This window comes from Bombus fervidus, chromosome 12 (genome assembly GCF_041682495.2).
Source record: "Bombus fervidus isolate BK054 chromosome 12, iyBomFerv1, whole genome shotgun sequence".
NCBI lineage: Eukaryota > Metazoa > Arthropoda > Insecta > Hymenoptera > Apidae > Bombus > Bombus fervidus.
Window position 1 is genome coordinate 8,705,386 of NC_091528.1, and position 24,287 is coordinate 8,729,672.

Below are 24,287 nucleotides of genomic sequence, written 5' to 3' on the forward strand. Positions count from 1 at the left end.
CGTTTTACATTTATTATTCCTTGATCGGAAATTTCTACCAAAGAGACATACTATCGTGCTATATTACGCTATGTTATCTGTACTAAACAAGTTTTCTATAAAAATAATCTATTCTACATTCTTTATTCTACATTTTCATCTAATTCCTGAATCGTTTCCGCAATGTTTGAATTTCGTATAATAGCACTCAAGTCGTGTGTTACACGAGCAATGCGAGCAGCTGCTTTAAATTTAATAGCTACTCGTTGCTTCTCAGTTTTCTTTTTCCACTGAAATGGCGTTAAATTATGTATTAGTATATTATTAAAGAAACAGAAGATGCCTTTTCTTTATCACCAAAGTAAGATATAAATAATAAAGTTCTTCATTGTTTCAAAAGATGTAGAAACTGCAGGATACAATTTAATAATTCGAAAAGATTTGTATACCTATCATAATACCAACTGTTGATATTACTTCCCTATGTATTTAATTTTATTTTTATATGTTTTTTTGTATTTAATATTAGAACCATATTAATAAATTTAAAAAAGGCAACATATTTATCTAATAATTTTTATTAAATAAATCTGTTGCTAATCGAATAAAAAATTCACAATAATACTTTTGGAAATATATGTGGAATTGAAAAGTAACTAGATTTGATGCGCCATCTTCCTTGAAGCGAGAAAGAGAAAGGGAGAACATCGTGGTTGAGTGTTTTGAGTGAACGTTTTGAGTTTATTGCACTATACGCGTGTTCCATGTAATTTTCTATTTTTCCTAACCAAGTTAAATAAGGTAATTTTAATCGATTTTATTGGGAATTGATCGAAATTTGAATTTCATAAAACAATACCCAAGCCTATACACAGAAATTACGACTAATTTCGCTTTTGAGCGGGACATTGTAACAAGCGAAATTTTGATAAAATCAACTGTAAATAAGCATAGCAAAGTGTTTTAAGTTCTACCAGAGTTATTTATTCAACACTACGGATTTATAAAGGCCGATAATAATATTTAAATAATCTTAGTGTTCGATGCGGCAAGTGTTTATCCTAACCTATTTCCAAAGTTGACAAACCAGTGACTGGAATAAATTCTCTATCGAACATTCTCGATCTTAATATTTAAAAAGAGATTAACAATAAAAGGGTACAAGATAAAATCAATGGGGAACACAAATTATTCTTCCATATGTGCAGTTTCTACAATCTCTTTGAAAACACGTTTCGTTTGTTTACTAGTGTGATAATATTTGTGTGTGCAGTTGTTTACTTACGTTTTCATCGCGAGATGGTAAGTTCGCAACATACTCCTTTATTTCTTCCTTTTTAGGATCTGCTATAGCTAAAACAGATACACAACCATCTACTGTTCCTAAGACTATACTCTTACCATCATAAGTGCTATCGATAGCACTCAGTTCTGCTTGAACTCTGTAGTTTGCTATAATTTCACAGTCTGATGATCTATGAATGAAATACATGACGGAGGTTTGCATATTTTTTTTCTTAATTTAATCTTTTATCTATTTACCTAAATACACGTATAGTTTTTCTTCCACTATGGTAATAAAGAACATATTCATCGGTGCGGTTGAACATGGATATTACAGTGAAAACACCCTCTGCAACTTTTGGAATATATGTTTTTACAGTAGTTCCTTTTTTCAATTCAAGGAGCTCTAAACCACCTCTAAAATATCAAAATCATTAAAACTTCTTTTTGAAATTGCTTTAAATGAGAATTACCTGCTGGGTGCGTATAAAGTATATTTCCCATCTCTGCTAATATTTCCACTCCATTTGGGGATCGTACGGATAATTTTCTTTTTATTTATGTCCAAAATGGTACCTTTGTCAGATCCAATGATTCCTATCCAGTGTGGTTTATTTGGCATTGGAGTGATACATGAAATATCCTATCAAAAAATTATAAATTATATAGAATTATATATAATTATTATTCTATGTATAACAAAAATAAAATACTATTTTCTTTTCCTTTTCCTTTTTTTTTTTTTTTTTTAAATAATATTCTTACTTTGAACCCTGGTAATTTTATTGGAATTTTACTTATTAGCGCTCCAGTATTTGCATTGTAAATGATAACACAATCCCTGTTGCCTTTATCAGCTGCTGGAGCAATCAGAAAAGAATTGTCAGAAGTCATCACAACATTTCGAAATGATGTACCTGTGTGACTTCTGACTAAATATTCCAATGTAAACGTAGTCTTTCCATCTATTAATTACGATTAATTATTAATACCTTTAAGGATCCCTAAATATTCTATCAATTATCACTATACCGGGAATAGTTCGCATAAAAAGAGTAGCATTGATTTTCATGCTTTCCACTCCTGCAGGATTTTTCGGTCTCGAAACGGTTATAAATTTAGACGAATTTTCGACCAATGTCAGCTGCCTCACGTGCTGCTGTTCCTCTTTGAACAACACCTGTTCTGTAATTCTGTTCCATATTAGTATATTACCTGATTCTGTCGATACAATATATCTGAAATAAAGAAGCATGTCGGGTTTGATGGATTAGTCGTATAGTATCATTGATTTGCCCGGAAAATTCGTAGCGAAATTTGAAATATCCTATTAAAATAATACAAACTATAGAAAAGTCTGTACTCTATATGTAAATAGTATGAAATACTATTATTTTTCTTTCTTTAATCAGTATCTTTCGACTGAATTATTTTATTAAGTAATCTATGCATTGTTTGCGTCAAATCAGTTTTCCATCCTTTCTGACTATAAAACATTTTAAGCAAATTTTAACCATTGGAAAATGTTTAGTTTAAGAACTAGAAGACATATGAAGATAGTTGAACTATGTATATGTAATTAATAAAGCTGTGGAATAAGATATCAGTCAGAGATCGACAATTCTTGTCGAGGCGAATTGTTTTCATCGAGACACGTGATATCGTCTTATCGGAAAATATTTCCTTATCGAGAAACGAGGTCTTTGTTATTAACGAATTCCAAACATTCCTCTATGATTATTGCATTTAATCAGTTCACGTGAAAGCAGTATTTATCTGAATTAAACGTCTTGCCGTTTAACAGAGTTTTATTACGAACGACCTTTTTCAATCTCATAAAATGCATCGTAGTATCGAACAGACTAAATCCTTGCCAAAAACGCCACGAAATTTCTGAACAAGTAATATTAATAGTTATACCAACTTTCCATCGTGAGTTATGCAAGCGTGAGTGACAATTGCTCCCAAAGGACTGTCCGCCAATTTCGAGATCAGTCTTCCCGTTTGCAAGTCCCAGATTCCTACACAGTCTCTTGTCACCGTAACTGCTAAGTTACATTCTTCTGCCAAGCTTTCAACGTAATGAAATTGAAAATACTATAAGTAAAAAGGAAATCGATCCATTCTGGGATCATGATAAAACGTTAATACCTTATCATATCAATCTGCAACTCGTGTCTGTCTATTACATGAACCTGCTCGAAGATGTTATTTATGTTCCATACTTTCACGCTTCTGTCGATGCTCGATGTTACGACGCTGTTCCAATTTCCAATAGTCAGCGCTTCCAGTCGAATAATCCTCGCGAAATGAGCATCCAGGATCTTCACCAATTCAGCTGTTTCAAGATTCCACACGTATAAATTTTTTCTACGAAAATGATAGCTTTTGTTACAGTTTCTTTTTTTCTTTCCTATTAATACAGTCGTTTAATTCATAGTAAAACACACCTTACACCGGCAACGGCGTAATTCTTGTTGCCACTGACCATGATCGAATTCGAGCACATCATCTTCGTGCTGATGTTTCGAACTCCGTTGGGCAATATCAGGACGTATGCGTCGCTCTTACTTTCTAAGAACCACACGATGAAACCATTGGCACTTGTGGCTAGGAGCATCTCCTCTTCCCTGTCCAACTTCAATTGCAACAAGTATTCCACATCGTCGTTGAAAGCTCTGGGCATGTCGAAAACTTTCTCCCATTGAGAGGACGTTTTGTCGCTGGTGTATTTCGTGACTCGATAATCTCCTTTAGTTGTACAAGCGTATAAAACTTGTTTGTTATTGGTCATTACCATAACGCTGAAGGATAGACGTTAAAGAACAGTATTAAGGTTGATTGGAAGAGAATTAAGAATGATTTAATCGATGGTTCACCTATGGAAATTTAAGGGTTCCAGCGATATCTTTTTTCTGTAGGTATGCAAAAGCATACTGGTGTCTTCCATGTTTCCAGACCAGAATACTATTCTATAATCATCCAGATTCGTGTGTTCGACGCCTATTTAGAAAAGCATACATCATTTCAGGTGTTTCCATTATTTCATAGATGGCACGTTATCATTGGACTCACACAAAATTGGCCATTTGTTAGAATCCTCCGGATTCGTGTGTGTATCTAGTAGATTTCCTCGTAAGTCGAATCTACACCAACCTAATTTACCATAGACGAAGAAGAACTGATTCATCAGATGTACTCCGCACACTGGTTCCTCATTTGGAAGCGGATTATCGATAATAACGAACTCGCTCGTCAGGGTATTTAACACGACGCTCTGTTAAAGAGAAGCATTTGAAATTCTTTTGTATTTTGTGACAAAGTAACTATGCGCTATTGTACCATCGATATTTCATATAAATAAAGAAATAAAATACCAAATAATCGATTTCCTTACAACAGTCCTTCCACGATGTAACACGAGAGAATTAAATATAGTTCTATAAATTGCACGTTTTAAATACCGTCGTACGTGAGAAAATTATTATTAATAAGTCACTATTAAAAGGATTAAAGTACATCCCCGTTCAAAAGTCCGTGATTTACATCTACATGAAATATCAAAATTGTATTAAGAATAGAACGCTTCCTAGGATTAGAAATACAGAAACGCCAGAAATACAAGAAATTTTGACAACGAAGAATTGCACAATTATATTCCCAGTTCTTAATTCTCAACTTTTCTTTCCCTTCGTTTCAGAAAGGGAAAATGGATACCTGATTATTAGTGGTAAACGCAGCTGCGTATCTATTATCAGGACTGAGAACTAGGTGTTGCATAATTCCCTCAACACCAGGATTTACATCCCTTGCCATGTCGCTGGTGCTCAGATCCCAGGTGATGAATCGATTGGATATCGAGACGACGTACCGGTAATCCGACGTTAGGCAAAAGTCAAACACGGCGAATTGATGGCCCTCCAGCGAATACTGAAAGGTTTACGAGATCAGGAGAATGTTTTCGTTTAATCGGGCGAGTTTGTTCATGTACTTTCAACGGTCCTCCAGGAGTATGTAGACAATGATAAACCGGAAGCAGGGCGCAATCCTTGGCGCCGTCGTTATCACACGCTCGAAGCAACATCTTCACATTCACGTTCCCACCAATTTCTGGCAATAATCGACCTATTAGTTGAGGTGCGAGCATATCTGGATGGGATCCCAAAATTGCACCTCCTAATCTGAGCGCATCTGCAACCAGCATAAGTTCCCTGGAGCAGAAATTGACGCTTTTGATTGAAAATCGCTGAAAATCCAATTATTTTGCTTCGATTTTTCAATTCACCTAACGATATTTTGATCGTCGATGAAATTACAGGCATCTTCGAAATCCGAAAGCACTGCTTGCAGCGGGCAGGAGCTTAGTTTGGCATGCAGCCACTCGTAGTTGAACAAAACGTTCTCGAACAGATCGTTGAAACGTCGTGATCTGACCAAATGGAAAGGTAGTTCACCGAACTAAAATTGGAAATATATTAACTTTCGTAGAAAGCAATTGGAGACTTCAATGTTATACCTTTCTTAGATTGTATCTAGTGATTGTCCCATCTTTCGAATAAAATGCCAGAGGTTGTTCCGGTACTTTTCTATCCGCCACTCCTTCTTTGTCCGCCAAATTAAACCTATAAATTCACGTTGAAGTGCAGAAAAATATTTTACAAAGTGTTTGTCAGATAGGAATATCTTTAAGAATATCTTCAAGAAGATCGATCTACCTGTGTCTCTGAATTTCAGTGTATTTAAACGGCTTGGGTCGTCCACCACCCCAAATGCCAAGATAGTAATCAGCGATCATCGAATGGAAATACATGGCCATGTTCATATTTTTAAAGTATCTTTCCTTAGCGGTGTCTCTAAATTGTCTGTGGTACCAATTAAGAACACTGACACCATCAGCTTCTCTTTCGCTCAAATAATTAGGCAAATCGTTTCGTATCCTGGTCCAGAGCAAAGGTGGAATTCTTCTGACCGGTGGTAAATGATACTGATAGACGTCATCTAACACCTTGTCGTCCAAGGAGATCAAATCTTCCAATTCAGATTCTGACAAACCTGACTTTGCAGCAGTGATGTAAGCTAGAGCATGGAATACTAGAATTTTTCCATGTTGTTTCTCTATTCTTTCGAAAAGCATCATAATACTGTCCATCACTGTGCACGTTAAATGAGTATCTGCTGGTTTAGTGTAGCTCCTCCATCTGCAAATTTCTGCAAAGACCAGCTTTACGAAGATTGGTAAAGAGCACTTGGATATAGCGTTCGCCACGAGACGCCATTGATAGTTGTTCAAGTCTCTGTGGGCTGTTTTCATCCACATCCTGCGAAAATTAGAATGTATTCGAAATATCGTTGAGATATTACATTTTCATAATTTCTGTTGCCACCTTATCACTTCCATAGCAAGATCCTCGCCAAGAGCGACGACTTCGATGAAGTTCTCCTCGGTGTCTATCATCCTTCGTAGTAATTGATAATCTCGAGAGATCACCGGGTTTGATTCTTCAGCCGCGCAAGATAGAATCATCTAAAAAGTCCTCGATACTGTTAGTCGAATACCAATTGATCAGTGATCAGTGGACTACAGATATTTATACAAATTTATATTTTTATTGGCGCAATCTAAAAATGGAATCTACTTAAGCCACCTTCTTTCTACCCACAAAAATATCATAGTGTGTACTTTTATATATTTTTATCCATCGTCTGCATCCTATGCAGTTTTATATTTTTTAATTTCGCACGAATACATAAACGTACTAATCATCGCTCATCAGTATGGTACCTTGCAATTCAATGGAAGTCTGGTAGGCAACCAAGATAGCTTATTTCCTTGTACTCCGGTTAATTGATCGACGCTGTCCAGGAATAGTAAAATCGGCTGCTCAGTTGTAGCTAAAGTTAGTAGATACTTAAAGTAAGCAGTTAGCGGCACCAAATCGTCAGGAATTTCATCAAAGGGTAACATGAAGTTGTAGGAAATCTACGAGGAAATATCGCCATTACAATTATTTCGTCGCTTGATCGTATATAAAGTATTACAATAAAACTTCATTCATTATGAAATTTTTTTTATCATTTATAAACAGGAAAACAAAATTTTAGTCATTTATCTAGACGTGAGATTTTGATATCTTAACAAGAAGTCATAGGTGGTAAAAGAAATCAAGAAAGAACCTGTTAGTTCATCGGCAGGTGCAGATAAATGAAATTTTACTGTACGATCATTCAGCTACTTGCTTGTTGACAAATGGAAATCAGCGTGGGTGTCAGCGCACTGCTGTCTGGTGTAGTTCCAAGGAATCGAATTATGTTGATTGGTTTTCTGCCAGTGAGCCACGCGCTGCTCGTCAATCCTGCGCTCTTTGCTAACAGAGACGTTTTCCCACACCCACCTTCTCCGTACAATACCAAAGGCTTGTCACTATCACCTAACATGTACTCTTTAATTCTCTCCAATGTATCTTCTCGACCGTAAAATACCTGAAGAATTTTTTATTTAAATCATATTATTACCTTGAAAATTTTTTTTATTAAATTTACCTTCACAGAGTTATTACAGGCGTGCAAATGTTGCAAAATTTCTGTTATGATCTGTCCCTGTGCTGAACTGTCTTCTTTTCTCATAGCACGATCCACAAGCTTCACTATGTTTCGATAGAAATGCGTTATAAAGTGTTGAAGGTATTCGCTATGGGTTTCTGGGTCCAAACCTTCTCGACCAATCCATTCTACCGTGTATCTTTAAAGAAAACGCGAGGAAAATGAATTCAAAGACGTAATTATGTTGCTCCTTGCGAGATAAATACCTTTGCAAGTTTGTAGTTTCGATCTTGTCCGGAAGTCTTTCGTCCCTTAAATTCGCCAGCAACTTGGAAGCCTCGTTATCTAAGCTTCTGTTAGCGATGTCCAAGAATAAATTGGCTTTCCTTAAATTTTGTAGGTTGATGTTGTTGATGTATCGTATGTATGCCAGGCAATGGTTTTTAGTATTTTTCACGTTCAAGATACCGTTGATCACTTCCCTTTCAGTCACTGTTTGGAAATAAAAATTCAACAATTTGTTTAACCACTCAATGGTTAGATTTTTTGAAATTTATGAGGGATAACATCACAGGCCAAACTGATCGCGCATAATTCCACTTTTGATAAACCTGTCAATCTCCCGATGTCCAGGTACGTAATTATTAACGTTCAACTTCTCGAAGAGAAGTTTTATTCTCATAAATTTATTTAAGGAGGTAGCATAAATAGTTGGTAATTTAAAAAAGATGAGAAAAGAAACAACGTTTCTAATTTTTATTCTTCTACGTATTTTTATTTATCGAATTAATCAGCACGAATTCGAGCATTAAGAATTTAGCACAATCTACGTTTATGTTAGACCTACCTGACATAAAATAATTGTGCATGGTATCTTTGTCGAATTTCTCGGAATTGTACAAAGACTGTGCTCCTTTACGGAATAGCTTTTGCATTTTTACCATAGTGTCCCACCAAATCGCCTGGTCCTCTTGCTGTAGCTTTGGGATCCTCTGAATTATAAAGATATTCATGTAATCTAACATTTCTCCGCGTTGATTGAAGATAACGAGAAAATTCCATTACTTTGTTATTAAAATTTTTCAAAATGGACGATATCGGTTGCAAGATGCTCGTAGGCGGAACTGCATTACTGTCCTTTTTGTACCATTTATCCAACAGACTGACGTCCATCCCTTGACCGTCCAATTCTGTCCTCAACATTTCCAATTCCGAACTGAGAACATACGTTGGAATCGGACGATAGCCATATTTCTGACCCAGGAACACCTTGGAAGAATTTGAAAATTATGGTTCGCGTCATATGGTTGGAAAGTTACGATTTATGGGATCGAATTAAACTCGTAAATTATATTCTACCACGAAGTTTGGGCCCATTGAAAGTCTCTGACAATTTTCTATTTCCCTCATGCAGAGTTCCGTGGTCATGTGATCGTCTGTGGCTTCGTCCCTTACACCCCATCTCATGTCAACCACCTGCAATCGAATTATTTAAATGATTCTCGTTTCTTTCTCTGGTACCAGGTTCCTCGATTTAAATTTAGAAGCTATCAGACTGTGGAAAAGTTTTGGCTGTGCGCGACAGGATTCGTGCCTGGTACGATAGAAATCAATTCCCTGTTCAAGGTCGACAGATTGCATTTATGTAACACAGATTTTGACACCCTTTAGCTATATCTACGACTGTGCACAAGACACGGATCTTTCAAGTATATTATATAAAAAAGAAAATACTTTTGATTTTTGCAAATTATTGTATTTGGTCCAGGCTATGTAAATCTTATAATTGTTTAGTATTTACCTGAAACTCCAATCCATGTTTTTCTCTGCAATAATCCTTCAGCTTTGGATAACACTGCGCCATTAATGTATTTCGCTCCATCGCCGTATCTGAATCGGAATGTTCCTTATATTAGGAAAAAGAAAAAGAAAAAAGAAAAAAACAGAAAATAGAAGATTTATGATTAAAATATCTCAACGTACCGGTGAAAGTGGAACTGGTAAATATTCTGACGATTTTAGAGCTAACAGGTGGTAGGGACTTCAAAGATCCCGCGAAGATCGAGTCAATAATAGTTTCGTCCATTTTTCTGTCTTTTTGATATTCTTCTTCTTTTTCAATTTACAAAAATCTTTTTTCTCGTCATGCTTCAATTTCATCAGGTTCCCAGCAACATTGCAAGGGTACTGAGATCGTAGCCAGGATTTCGTTGGCATTTATAGGCTGTGAACATATATTCTTTCACCCCTAACATTTCTACGTACACTTCACCCCCTAACCACGTAGACCAATCAGCAAATCACGTTATGTTTCTTTCTACGAATTTGAGTGCGCTTTTTCCCACTGAACACCTGAGAAATAATAATCAGAGAGGAACGTGCGATTAATTCGACGACTTTAATTAAAGTGGACGACAGAAAACACTTAGGTGGTTGCCAAGGGTTGTTTGCACCGTTTAAAATGTTCAACGTTCCTCATTGATTTCAAGCAAACTATGTAGTTTACGTTCTAGCGCTCTGAATAAGCTAATTCTTTACGTAAAATCATTTCCATAAATATTGGCCATCGATTAATTTGCTTCGTCGTTAAACAATTAAAAATAGTGATTTTCAAATATTCGAGTATTTCCCTCTCAAAAAGTTAAGAACAGTGATTTAGAGTTCGACTTGCAGTTTCGCGCAGATATTTTTAATGGAGCAAACTTTTCTTTTTATGAAATTAAAATTAGTGATCTTGAACGAACATCTGTTTAAGAAACTAAATACAGTGATTTTGAACGGAAATGAAACGTTCGAGTTGGAATTTTTCGCAGGTTTTCTAATGGACCAGAGTTAGCACAGATCTAACTTTCCATTAAGCAATCAAAATGGCACCACCGGACCCAGTGACGCAAATGAATACGTACAAATCGTACGTAACCATGTTGGCCGATCCAGTTTCAAAGGACGAGTTAAAATTGAAGGCCGCTCAAGAGTTGTCGGAAAATTTTGAGGTATCGATTCACCCCTGTACAGTCAAATTACATACCTTCTCTTTTTTTTCTTTTTTTTTTTTTCTTTAAAAAAAATCTCGTTCAACGTCTTTTTATTCTTTGCCACGTTAAATTATTACAGGTGATCATGTGCTCCTCGCAATATAAAACATTTCTCGAGCATATGATCAAAATTTTCTTAAAGATACTCCAAGAGGGAGAACCACATTTTATATCAGAGTACAACATCCAACAAGTGAGAAAATTGATTTTGGAAATGATACACAGATTACCTAGCAACGAGTATCTACGCCCGTACGTAAAACAGATTTTGAGTTTGATGTCGAAGTTATTGGAAACCGACAACGAGGAGAACGTTTTGGTGTGTCTGAGGATCATCATCGAACTGCACAAACAGTACAAACCGACTTTTAATCCGGAAGTAAGTACCTTTCTTTAAGATAAAAAGTTTTCCTATCAGAATTTTATCAAAGAAATTGTCACAAAGTCTTGAATTTTTTCTCTTTTATAGATACAATATTTTTTGCAATTCGTGAAATCGGTGTATAGCGAGTTACCAAAGAACCTGCCAAAAATATTCGAGCCTCGACCACCCTTGAGGGTAAAGGATTTGTCAGAAATAAATATAGAAGCACTTTTAAAAGAAACCTTCACGATTACGGCTATACAAAGCGAAAAAAAGGCTGCGGATGGTACTGTCGTTACTGTAAGTGACCATCAGGCGTTTTACTATCCATTAAAATGAAATAAACTGTGGTAAATACCAGGTATAAATACCTTTATAGGAGATTTCATAAATTCAACACTTGAACGGCGGAGACTGGATTTTCTTTCTGGCTCGTGCAAATATTTTACCTTTATTAGTTACGTATCAGTTCTCTAAGTTACGTTAATATCCTTGAAATTTTTGTGCTTCGATCTTGCTTTGGTTTCAATAGAGAAAAAGCTTTCAGTGTCCTAAGGAAATCTTTAGCATAGAATTAAGATAAGAAATCATGGATATTAATGACTATTCTTGTACAATTTTCTAAAGTGTAAGGAATTTGCTAATGATGAAGAATACGACTCGATCGAATATGGCCCAAGGGATGCTGGAGAATTAAATATATTTAATTATCACGCGTAAGCCATAGAAGCCCTATTAGAGTCTTATGGGAGCTCTTCTTTCGTCGCATAAAATAAAATAGTTTCGACAACAACGATTCAGCTTTCGCCAGTCGAAGTTTGAAGATACAAAAACGCATATAACACACAGAAATATATAAAATATCCAAAACGTAGTACTTAGTATAACATTTAATAGATAAAACAAATTTCTACTTAAATTTTTCAATTATATTCACAAAAGTATAAGTTTGCATGAACAGTCACGGTCTAATGCCAAAATTAATTTTTTTCTTCCAGTACAATCTGATTCCCAAGGCGGTATTGTCGCTCAAAGTGCTTCAAGAATTACCGATCATAGTCGTACTTATGAATCAATTGTACAAACAGAACGTGCACCAAGATGTATCTGATTTCATCCCTCTCGTGATAACGACCATAACTTTGCAACCGAGTCCTCAGCATCGAGCCTCTCCTGGATTCAACAAGGAAGTCTTCGTCGATTTCATGGGTGCTCAGATCAAAACACTGTCCTTCCTAGCGTACGTCATCAGAGTGTACCAAGACGTAGTGTCTCAACACAGCTCGATATTGGTGAAAGGAATCTTAGGTTTGTTCACGTTGTGCCCAATGGAAGTGGCGCATCTACGAAAAGAATTAGTAATTGCATCGAGACACATATTGGCCACGGATCTTCGAAACAAATTTATACCACATATGGAGTGTTTTTTCGACGAAGATATATTTATTGGACGAGGCTGGACCACCCACGAATCTCTCAGACCTCTTGCATACTCGACCCTTGCGGACTTGGTTCATCATGTCAGGTTATTGTTACCATTAAGTGACGTGTCCAGAGCTGTACATCTTTATAGCAAGAATTTATTGGACCAAAGTCTTCCAACGGCCGTCCAGATGGTATCTTGCAAGCTGCTGATGAACCTAGTAGACACAGTAAGGCAAAGATCGGATGCTGAAAATAGTACTCAAGGAAGAGAACTCCTTATGAGGATTCTCCTAGTGTTCGTATTAAAATTCAAGACAATAGCGAAAATCTATATACCAATTTTGCGTAACAAGGCCAAGCAGATGACACCTCCTGGTCTAGATATCAAGACAGAGGACGTTAAACCAGCTGTTCCCGATTTGAGCGAAGAGAAGGAGACTGGAAAGTCGAAATTCGGGTTTCCTTCTTCTCAAGCTATGAGCTATAACGTCGCCGATTATAGAAACTTGGTGAAAAGTTTGGTGCACGGAGCAAAAGCTATCACAGCGAACTGTATCAACAGCAAAACGGGCGAAGTGACCCAGTCTAATCAGTTTCAGACGAAAGAGACATTGGTGTATATTAAATTGGTAAAATGGGCACTGCCAGCACTGGACATTTACACGATAGGTCCTCCGACCATCGGAGCTGTGACGCAACAAGGTAGACCAGCCCAATCTCAAACGATACGAACGAGAGAAGAGAAGGAAGTGTTAGAGCTTTTTGGAAACGTTTTTACTCAGATGAATCCACAAACATTCCAGGAAATATTCTCGACTTCGATCGACTACATGGTCGAGAGGATCTTCAAGAATTGCGCGTTGCAGATTATCGGAAGTGCCTTTCTGTCTAGTCCCACGATATCGTCTACATTCGCTACGATATTGGTCGAGTATTTATTAGAAAGAATGGGTGACATGGGATCCAACGTGGAGAGAAGCAATTTATACTTAAGACTTTTTAAATTAGTTTTTGGTAGCGTGTCGCTTTTCCCTGCTGAGAACGAACATATGTTGAGACCGCATCTGAATCAAATCGTCAATCGAGCCATAGAATTAGCCATGTCAGCGAAAGAACCTTACAACTATTTCCTTTTGTTGAGAGCTCTTTTCAGATCTATTGGCGGTGGTTCTCATGATCTCCTGTATCAAGAATTCTTACCTTTGCTTCCTAATATGTTGGAAGGTTTGAACAGATTGCAGTCTGGTTTACACAGACAACATATGAAGGACTTGTTCGTTGAATTGTGTCTGACAGTCCCTGTGAGACTCAGTTCGCTTCTACCTTATTTGCCGATGTTGATGGATCCTCTCGTTTCCGCGTTGAATGGAAGTTACTGTCTAGTCAGTCAAGGACTAAGAACTCTCGAATTATGCGTGGACAATCTTCAGCCTGATTTCTTGTACGAACACATACAACCTGTACGAGCTGACTTGATGCAAGCACTCTGGAGAACACTGCATAATCCTACTGACCAAGCTCACGTGGCTTTTCGAGTGCTTGGCAAATTTGGTGGTGGAAACAGGAAGATGATGATAGAACCACAGAAACTCGAATACAACGACCGTGAGACTAATTCGCCAGCTATCGTCGTCTATTTCCAAGAACCCACGAAACCGATCGATTTCCCAGTGGAAAAAGTAATCGAGACCGCGTTCAATGCCTTGAAGTCTAACAACACGGATTCGTTTTATCGTAGACAGTGTTGGGAGGTAATCAGCTGCTACCTGGCTGCGTCACTGCGACTCGATGACACCAATGCTATTCTACATAAGCTGTTTATGCATCCCAGCTTCAAAGAAGGAAAAATTTCACATCAACGAGGACCGCACTATCAGTGCCCAGACACTGTCGCGAGAAACGTTCAACAGACAGCTCTGACAGGATTGTTTGTTGCTGCAGAAATTAAAGAATTAAGACATTCTGTATTAGGTACCGTAGTATCCATCGTCAGACACTACACTATGGTAGCCATAGCGCAACAAGCTGGTCCATTTTGCTTAACTGGAAGACAAGTTCGTATGCAAGGTCAAGATCCTCTCGTTCTGATCGATGCTCTGGCTGTCATCATGGGCCATGAAGAGAAGGAATTATACAAATCAGGACATCTAGCTCTGGTTTTAATTCTCGAAACTGCGACCAACATTCTTGGCTCCAAAGAAAGAGCCTGCCAGTTACCTTTAATGGAATACCTGGCGGAAAAGATGTGTTCTTTGTGTTATGAGCGGGCCTGGTACGCAAAGTTAGGAGGTTGCATCGCTATAAAGTTTCTTTTCGAAAGAATGGCAACCAAGTGGGTGCTGAATCATCTATTTGTATTCCTGAAGGCTCTCATGTTCGTGATGATGGATCTGACGGAAGAAGTCTCGAACGGTGCGATAGATATGGCGAAGGCAAATTTGGAGAAGATGTTGAGAGTCTGCGTAAACCCTGGGATTCAAGATGGCAACACGGAATTAATCGAGGCTCAAAATAAGAGTCTATACGAGGTTACCCATGAGCTAGTGAGACAGGTGACTTCACCACACACTTTAGTTCGAGAACAAGCCATGTCTTCTCTGCGATTGCTCGCTGAAATACAGAATAAAACAGTCACTGAAGTAATGGAACCACACAAAGAAGTTCTGGCAGACATGATCCCACCTAAGAAACATTTACTCAGACATCAACCAGCCAACGCACAGATTGGTTTAATAGATGGAAACACGTTTTGTACCACGCTGAATCCACGTTTATTTACGATCGATTTAACGGAGCACGACGTGTTCTTCCAAGAACTTTTAGCACTCAGCGAAGCGGAAGACGCTAATCTGAATAAACTACCTTGTTATAAATCTGTCTCGAACCTTATACCACTTAGAAAATCAGCTCTGAGAGCTCTAGCCGCTTGTCATTACATCGTAACCTGTCGCGAAAGAATTTTCGGTGTTTTGTACAAAGCTTTGGAAAAACCGAACGCAGAACTGCAAGAGGCGGCCTTCGAGTGCATGCAAAAGTTCATAGCTGGTTTTCAGATCGACATGCAATCCGTCCACGCCATTATGCGACCTATGCTGTTAACCTTAGGCGATCATAGAAATCTCAGTCTAAACTGTGTTAAAAGACTTTCGTATTTAACACAATTGTTTCCAAGTACGTTCAGCACTGCTCTTTGTGAACAACTGTTACAGCACTTGAAGAAGCTTTTGGAGAATCTAATTCAAGCACACAAAGGTATATCCAAGTCTGGCGAAAACGAACAAAAAATAGCCACCATTATAGGAATCTTTCACGAAATTCCTGCAGCCACTCCGATATTCATCGACATTCTTTGCAGACTCGTCTTGCAGACGGAAAAATCCTTAATGGTCGAAGTGTCCAGCCCATTTCGTATTCCTCTTATGAAATTCTTGCTACGATATCCAACGGAGACGCTCAATTTATTTTTACACGACAACAATATCAAAGATCAACAGTGGAGTAGGTACTTGGAATTCCTTATCAAACAAAAAGATGGAAAACCATTCCGTGATGTGTTACACGGTAGCACGACCAGGTTAATTACCATGCTGCTCGCACATTCTCAAACCAATTCGAACTTGAGTCACAGTGAGAAGAGCGAGCTTCAGCACCAAGCTATAAAAATCATCGCTATCCTAATAAAATTCGACGAACAGTGGTTATCGACTCAAAGTCAATTGGTAGGTGCATTGAAGCAAATTTGGTGCAACGACGAATATCAAGCTTTGCACAAAAAGGTCGAGAGCGTGGAATACTGCCATTGGAAAGAACCAAAACTTATTGTAAAAATTTTATTACACTATTTTCGTCACCATCCGAACGACATCGATTTGCTATTTCAATTATTGCGAGCGACTTGCGACAGATTTATTCCTGATTTCCAATTCTTACGGGACTTCTTAGAACATACAGTTGCACAAGAATATACAGTTGAGTGGAAACGAAGCGCTTTCTTCAGGTTCGTCGATCATTTCCCTACGAACAATTTGTCCCAAGAACTAAAGGCTAATGTATTACAATTGATCGTAATTCCTTGTTTCGCTGTGAGTTTCGAACGAGGCGAAGGCACGAAACTGATCGGAGGAGCACCGATGCCATATCAAGACAATCCAGAGAATGTAGTTTCCGTGTTCATCAGCAAGATCATCGACCCGGACAATCCATTCGGTTCAGCAGACTGCGTTCGAATCTCCTTACTCCAATTTTCTTGTCTTCTGGTCGAACAAGCTTCTCAACATATTCACGATGTCAGTAATAAGAGACAAGGTAATAAGTTGCGAAGATTGATGACTTTCGCATGGCCATGTCTTTTGGGCAAGAACTGTGTTGATCCTACAACGAGGTATCATGGTCACCTACTTTTAAGCCATATAATAGCAAAGTTCGCCATTCATAAGAGGATAGTTCTCCAAGTGTTTCACAGTCTCTTGAAAGCTCATGCACTGGATGCAAGAAACGTAGTAAGACAAGCATTAGAGATTCTAACTCCAGCAATGCCCGTCAGAATGGAAGATGGTAACACGATGTTGACACACTGGACCAAGAAGATCATCGTGGAAGAAGGACATTCCATGCAACAACTGTTCCATATTCTCCAATTAGTAGTCAGACACTATAAAGTGTACTATCCTGTCAGGCATCATTTGGTGCAGCATATAGTGAATTCCATTCAGAGGTTAGGCTTTAGTCCAACCGCTACTATAGAGCATAGGAGATTAGCCGTTGAATTAGCAGAAGTGATCATAAAATGGGAATTGCATAGAATCAAAGACGAAGCAGAGAGCAACGAATCTGGTGGAAACAAGGCGATAGTGAGCTCTGTGAAACGACCTATGAGCGAAGATCCGACTGGAACCAAACGTATGACCGCTCAGGCAGCGACAGGAAGTACAACTGTCCCTGTTATTTTACCTAGAATGGAACCAGGCTCCACCAAACCTATAGAAAGAGCTCACGCTGACGCTATCTTGAATTTTTTGCTTCGACTGGCTTGTCAAGTGAACGACGTTACCACGATTCATGGCAATCCAGGCGAACAACTCTCTCGACGCTGCGTGGCTCTGTTAAAAATGGCGCTAAAGCCTGACGTCTGGCCACAATCCTGTGATCTTATGTTAGGTTGGTTGGATAAGGTTTTAGCTAGCGTGGACAGCACTCAGCCCAATTATGGTAATATTTCAACAGCTTTAGAGGTCCTCACGTTTTTACTAGGTGTCATGAAAAGGGAACAGATCTTGTCAAGTTTCAAATCATTGCAACGAGGCATAGGCGCATGTATAGCGAGCAGCAATACCAAAGTCATTCGTTTGGTTCATGGATTATTATCACGTTTGATGACCATCTTCCCTGCAGAACCGACTTCTTCCACAGTCGCTTCCAAATACGAGGAACTAGACACTTTGTACACTACTGTTGGTAAATTTATCGTTGATGGTTTGGCCACGTACGAGAAGAACACCACGGCTACTCCAAGCACATTGTTCGGAACTTTGATGATGCTCAAGGCAGCTTGCACGAATAATCCAAGTTACATAGATAGATTGATAACTCCGTTCATGAGAGTTCTTCACAGAATGGCCAAGGATCATCTACATTCCGCTCAAGCGGATGCTAATCCAGTTGGCAGCGAATTATTAATATTAAGCTTGGATCTCGTGAAGAATCGAGTAGTGGTGATGGGCGTGGAAATGAGGAAAACGTTCATAGGCTCGATTCTAGTCGGCTTGATCGAGAAAACTCAAGACATAAAAGTAATGAAAGCAATCACGAAGATGCTCGAAGAGTGGATGAAGAATAAAAACCCTATCGCCATGAACCAGGCGCCCAGTTTGCGAGAGAAATCAATTCTTCTGGTCAAGATGATGCAGTATGTAGAGAAACGTTTCCCTGATGATCTAGAATTAAACAGGCAATTCTTAGAGCTGGTTAATTATATTTATAGAGACGAAACTCTGAAATCCTCTGAACTAACGTCGAAATTAGAGCCTGCATTTTTATCCGGTTTAAGATGTGTTCAACCTCAGATACGAGCCAAGTTTTTCGAAGTGTTCGATGGCTCGATGAGAAGACGACTTCATGATAGACTTCTGTATATCATTTGCAGCCAAAGTTGGGACGCGATTGGTCCTCACTATTGGATCAAACAGTGTATCGAATTGCTTCTTGTCACTGCTAATTCGACCACGCAGATTCAAATGTCGAATCAGGATACCTTATTACCGAGTATAACTTCTGTGATAAACATGGCAGACAGCGAGGAGCACAAGAATTTCATAATATACAGCTCTATAAAAGAAGAACCTCAAGATATATCTGAAACTACTGATGTAAAAGACGAGATTCTGGATATGGATCTATCTAACATTGATTCTACGACTGTCCCAGAGGAAATCATCACTACAGGGAAAGCAACGTTGACTCAGTTGATATCTAAACAGGGTGAATTTATAGAGTACGCCAAGAAGATCAGAACAGAGCAATTGTTATTAGCTACAGCGCAACTTTGTCACATGGATACGAATTTGGCGGAACGTGTTTGGCTGGACACTTTCCCAAGGATTTGGAGTATTTTAGACGAACATCAGCAAAGCATCTTGACAGTTGAGATCGTGCCATTTATCTGCAGTGGCACCCACGTCATCCAGAAAGATTGTCATCCAAGTGCTATAGCCACGTTTGTCGAAGCAATTTCTCATTGTAATCCACCAGTGCCTTTGCGGCCAGCTTTGATGAAGTATCTGGGCAGATCTCACAATCTCTGGCACAGGATGACACTAAGTTTGGAGCAAATGGCGTTCGACAATGGAAATAATCAATTCAAAATTAAGAGAGAGACAGACTGTTATGACTTCGAACCTGATAACAGTCCCCATTCTGAGATCCTGGATTCGCTGTCTGATATGTATTCCTTGTTGTGTGAAGAAGATATGTGGTCGGGCCTCTGGCAGAAACACGCTCATTATAAGGAAACTTTACAAGCCACTGCGTTAGAACAACAGGGATTTTTTGAGCAAGCACAGGGTGCTTATGACGTAGCAATGACAAAATTTAAGCAGGACTATGTGTCGACACCAGCACCGTTTAAAATACAAAGGGAAGCTATGCTTTGGGAACACCACTGGATAAGATGTGCAAAGGAGTTGAACCAATGGGACCTGTTATTGGATTATGGAAGTAAAAAGGCGGAGAAGAATCCTTTTTTGATTCTTGAAAGTTCTTGGCGTATTCCTAATTGGGCTATGATGAAGGAGGCACTTGCTCAAGTGGAACATAATTGTCCGAAAGAGATGGCTTGGAAGGTAAAATGTATTGGGTTGGCAACTAATTGCCATCTAATGACAAAATCCGCAATCACTTAGTTGCCAACCCAATACTTTTAATTCATTCCACCATACATCAAACACGCGATAACATTTCTTAGTACGTACAGTAAAATGATATTTGAAAAATTACATATTTGCAGGTGAATCTGTACCGAGGTTTCCTAGCGATATGTAACAGCGAGGATCAGCACCTAAACGCAGTGGAACGATACGTAGAACTAGCATCCGGTTTGTGCATGCGTGAATGGCGTCGATTACCTCACATCGTGAGTCACGTCCATCTACCATTGCTGCAAGCAGCTCAACAGATCATGGAGCTTCAAGAAGCGATGCAGATCCACCAAGGACTATTACACGGAAGAAGCACGTCGTTGCACGATATGAAGGCTATCGTGAAAACATGGCGGAATCGATTACCCGTAATAGCCGATGACTTGAGTCATTGGTCGGACATTTTCACCTGGCGTCAACATCATTATACGTTCATCTCGAGTCACTACGATTCGCAACAAGACCAAACGACCAATCACTCGATGCTTGGTGTCCACGCTTCCGTCCAGGCAATCATTCACTTTGGCAAGATAGCCAGAAAGCATAATCTATGTGGTGTGTGTTTGGATTCTTTGTCGAAGATCTATACGATACCCAGCGTACCTATCGTCGATTGCTTCCAGAAGATCAGACAGCAGGTGAAATGTTATCTACAGATGGCTTCGGTTAGTGGTAAAAACGAGTTGCAAGAAGGTCTAGAAGTCATTGAATCAACAAATCTGCGTTACTTCACTAAAGAGATGACTGCAGAATTCTATGCTTTGAAAGGCATGCTGTTGTCACAAATAGGTAGATCAGACGACGCGAACAAAGCCTTCTCAGCTGCAGTTCAATTGCACGATACATTGGTGAAAGCTTGGGCTTTATGGGGTGATTACTTGGAGCACATCTTCACGCGTGATGCACGCCAGATTTCTATTGGAATCTCGGCGATCACTTGCTTCCTTCACGCTTGCAGACACCAGAACGAATCCAAGTCCAGGAAATATTTGGCAAAGGTTCTATGGCTGCTCACCTACGACGACGATAAATCTTCTCTGATGGAAGCCGTAGAGAAATATGCTGTAGGTGTTCCTCCGATTCAGTGGTTACCTTGGATACCTCAGTTGCTGATGTGTTTGGTTAGACACGAAGGAAACGTGATTCTAAATTTACTGAGCCAAGTTGGGAGAATGTTCCCGCAAGCTGTGTATTTCTCCATTAGAACTTTGTACCTTACATTGAAGATTGAACAACGTGAGAGGTATAAGAGCGCGGAATTGGCTGCTGGAAAGAGTCAGGAAGGAGTAGAAGGACGTGGAGCTGCGGGGAACGTGCAGCAACAAGGAGTACCTGAAACGGGACCAATTCGAGCCACGCCGCCCATGTGGAGGTGCTCGAAGATAATGCATATGCAGAGAGATATTCATCCTACTATTTTATCTAGCTTAGAAGGCATCGTGGACCAAGTTAGTTATATAAATTATACCCTTTCTAAACTAGCTAATCATAGTGTTAAAACAAATGAGAAATATGAATCAAGTGATTAATACGAAATTCTGATGATTCAGATGGTCTGGTTCCGAGAAACTTGGTACGAAGAAGTCCTGAGGCAGCTAAGACAAGGTCTGGCAAAGTGTTACGCGATAGCATTTGAAAATCGCGGGGCTGTGAGCGAAGCAACCATAACTCCGCACACCTTGAACTTTGTGAAGAAGCTAGTCTCTACCTTTGGCATAGGAATTGGTGAGTTCCGACACTGAGTCTTTATAGCTATCTAAACTCTAAAATCTGTTAAAGAAGGATTTTTTAAATCCCAGAAAATATATCCTCCTCTCAAAATGTCAACAACACGTTCGGCTCGGCGGCTTCAGAGTCTCTGGCACGCAGAGCTCAGGCTACCGTCCAAGATCCCGTTTTCCAGAAGATGAAGGGTCAATTCAAAAGCGACTTCGACTTCACCGTACCTGGAGCGAGATTACTGCATAACCTGATCAGCAAGCTGAAGAAGTGGATCAAGATTCTCGAAGGAAAGACAAAGCAATTACCAAAGTAAGTATCATTTTGTAGAAATCTGTATTAGGTTGTGTGATAAGTTCTTTTAATGTCATATTTTGTGGAATATTATAGAAAAATGAAAAATCATTCTTGTAAAAAATAGCAAATAAATTTATTGCACAACCTAATAAATTTCACCTCTACTCCAAAATCTAAATCTATCAACTTAATATCAAACAGGTCCTTCTTAATCGAAGAGAAATGTCGATTTCTAAGTAACTTCAGCTTGAAAACTGCCGAAGTGGAACTACCAGGCGAATTTCTCTTACCTAAACACTCTCATTACTACGTAAGGATAGCAAGATTCATGCCAAGGGTCGAAGTTGTTCAACGACATAATACAGCGGCTAGAAGATTACGAATTCGAGGACACAATGGACGTTTGTATCCTTATTTAGTTGTCAATGATGCTGGATTGGGCGATGCAAGACGCGAAGAACGTGTTCTTCAATTATTGCGAATGTTAAATCACTACCTGGCTAAACAAAAAGAAACCTCAAGGAGGTTCTTGCACTTTACCGTTCCTCGCGTGGTCGCGGTTTCACCGCAAATGCGACTGGTTGAAGATAATCCTGCTTCCGTTTCTTTGTTAGACATTTATAAACAAGGCTGTGCAAAGTTAGGTATAGAACATGACGCGCCTATAGCTAGATATTACGATAGATTGGCTACGGTACAAGCTAGAGGTGCACAAGCAAGTCATCAGGTGTTAAGGGACATACTGAAAGAAGTACAGACAACGATGGTTGCCAAGACAATGCTCAGAGATTGGGCGGTGAAAACGTTTCCTGGTGCAACCGACTACTGGACCTTCAGAAAAATAGTAATATTACGCGTTCCAATCAATTGAAATTTAATTTTGCTATACTAAGCGAACACTATTGGATTATTCCATATACTAATTGATTCATTTCTTTTTTCATTTTTACAGTTCACTCTACAACTGTCTTTGACTTGTTTCGCGGAATACGTACTCCATCTGACAAGATTGAACCCGGATATGATGTACGTGCATCAAGATTCTGGTCTCATCAATATTGCTTACTTTAAGTTCGACGTTGATGATACATCTGGCGAGCTAGATGCTAATAGACCAGTTCCCTTCCGATTGACACCAAATATTCTAGAATTCCTCACCAGTACAGGTCCGTGTAATTTATATTACTTTATCGTACTTATGAAGATTATAAAATATTTGAAGAATCATTTTTAATTAGGTGTCTCCGGACCACTGACTGCAAGTGCAATTGCCACAGCTCGTTGCTTAGTCCAACCATCTTTCAAAGTGCATACGATTCTTCGTGCAATTTTACGAGATGAAGTAATCGCGGATCATAATAAGAAACAAGAGGATGCTGAAAATTCATCGCAAGCTCCAACAGATATGAAAGGTGAGCTTCTGATAACGATGGTCACTCGAGCAGTGAACGCGATCGTTGGAAGGCTGAACTCTTTGGCTAACTTCGATGGAACCGATAGTAAAGTCAGCACGTTGGTCGCTGCAGCCAATAGTCACGATAATTTATGCAGAATGGATCCGTCTTGGCACCCATGGTTGTAATCGAGTTTTCTTAGGACCTACTTGTGCTTCCAATGCGAACAAATATAGAGAAATTGATGGATGTGGGTGATTCTCATAATTTGTGCAGAACTTGTATTATTGTTTGTACTAATTCAGTTTTCTATTGCGAGAAGCAGCTACAATCATTGATATTCTCTATACTTTGGACATCTACTACATGTATATCATTTTCTTCGTCTTTTTTTTCCTTTTTTTTTTTTTTTTTTTTTTAATTTCAATCGATTAGTTTTCATATAATTTTGGTCTCAAGAAATACTGTACTAAGTTCTGTAAATATTACGCTGGAATGTAAGGAATTATTTGTAAAGTATATGTTTGCGTCTCGCTCGGAATAATCCGATTATTACAGTTTTGCATTGACTTATTTCAATCAATTTATCTTCTTGTATGACACATGTTTATATCGTGTAAAAATTCTCGATTCGAGAATGTTCCATCTGTATCATTTACTGTAAATACTACTTTTAAGTGTAATTTATAGTGATTTATCAAAAAGTGTTTATAAATCTAAAGAATGACAAAGAAAAAGAGAGAAATAAATTATCTAAAATAATTACCTTTTCTCAATTCTGTGGTAAATTTTTTACAGCCTAGTACCTATGAATTAAAAAGAGGAAAAGTATTTGAAC

The 24,287-nt window shown here is 38.7% G+C and overlaps 2 protein-coding genes across 2 annotated transcripts; one reads left to right on the forward strand and one right to left on the reverse strand.

The window, feature by feature from the left end:
* Positions 1–7: 7 nt before the first annotated feature.
* On the reverse strand, positions 8–10,221 carry LOC139992907 (NACHT and WD repeat domain-containing protein 2). The gene is made up of 26 exons (XM_072014210.1): positions 9,787–10,221; positions 9,605–9,693; positions 9,163–9,279; positions 8,869–9,072; positions 8,651–8,795; positions 8,070–8,295; positions 7,804–8,002; positions 7,501–7,743; positions 7,046–7,243; positions 6,648–6,787; positions 5,979–6,581; positions 5,780–5,885; positions 5,549–5,721; positions 5,255–5,474; positions 4,981–5,193; positions 4,339–4,540; positions 4,143–4,266; positions 3,714–4,067; positions 3,415–3,633; positions 3,188–3,334; positions 2,296–2,501; positions 2,029–2,228; positions 1,737–1,906; positions 1,522–1,680; positions 1,265–1,454; positions 8–269 (listed from the first exon to the last, which is right to left on the reverse strand). The coding sequence occupies exons 1-26, from the start codon at positions 9,887–9,889 to the stop codon at positions 123–125; spliced, it is 5,097 nt and encodes a 1,698-aa protein (XP_071870311.1). The 5' UTR covers positions 9,890–10,221; the 3' UTR covers positions 8–122.
* Positions 656–24,225, forward strand: Nipped-a (Transcription-associated protein Nipped-A). The gene is made up of 11 exons (XM_072014184.1): positions 656–1,281; positions 10,617–10,796; positions 10,918–11,217; positions 11,308–11,502; positions 12,201–19,964; positions 20,129–21,487; positions 21,590–21,764; positions 21,839–22,070; positions 22,257–22,899; positions 23,008–23,221; positions 23,294–24,225. The coding sequence occupies exons 2-11, from the start codon at positions 10,671–10,673 to the stop codon at positions 23,635–23,637; spliced, it is 11,352 nt and encodes a 3,783-aa protein (XP_071870285.1). The 5' UTR covers positions 656–1,281; positions 10,617–10,670; the 3' UTR covers positions 23,638–24,225.
* The last annotated feature ends 62 nt before the right edge of the window (positions 24,226–24,287 follow it).

Coding starts and splice junctions, on each gene's coding strand:
- LOC139992907 (XM_072014210.1), bottom strand. CDS start 9,889: ATGGACGAAACTATTATTGACTCGATCTTCGCGGGATCTTTGAAGTCC. Junction 8,296..8,650: donor GCACAATTATTTTATGTCAG/GTAGGTCTAACA, acceptor ATTTCCAAACAG/TGACTGAAAGGGAAGTGATC. Junction 5,722..5,779: donor CTAGATACAATCTAAGAAAG/GTATAACATTGA, acceptor TTCCAATTTTAG/TTCGGTGAACTACCTTTCCA.
- Nipped-a (XM_072014184.1), top strand. CDS start 10,671: ATGGCACCACCGGACCCAGTGACGCAAATGAATACGTACAAATCGTAC. Junction 10,797..10,917: donor AGTTGTCGGAAAATTTTGAG/GTATCGATTCAC, acceptor AAATTATTACAG/GTGATCATGTGCTCCTCGCA. Junction 11,218..11,307: donor AACCGACTTTTAATCCGGAA/GTAAGTACCTTT, acceptor TCTCTTTTATAG/ATACAATATTTTTTGCAATT.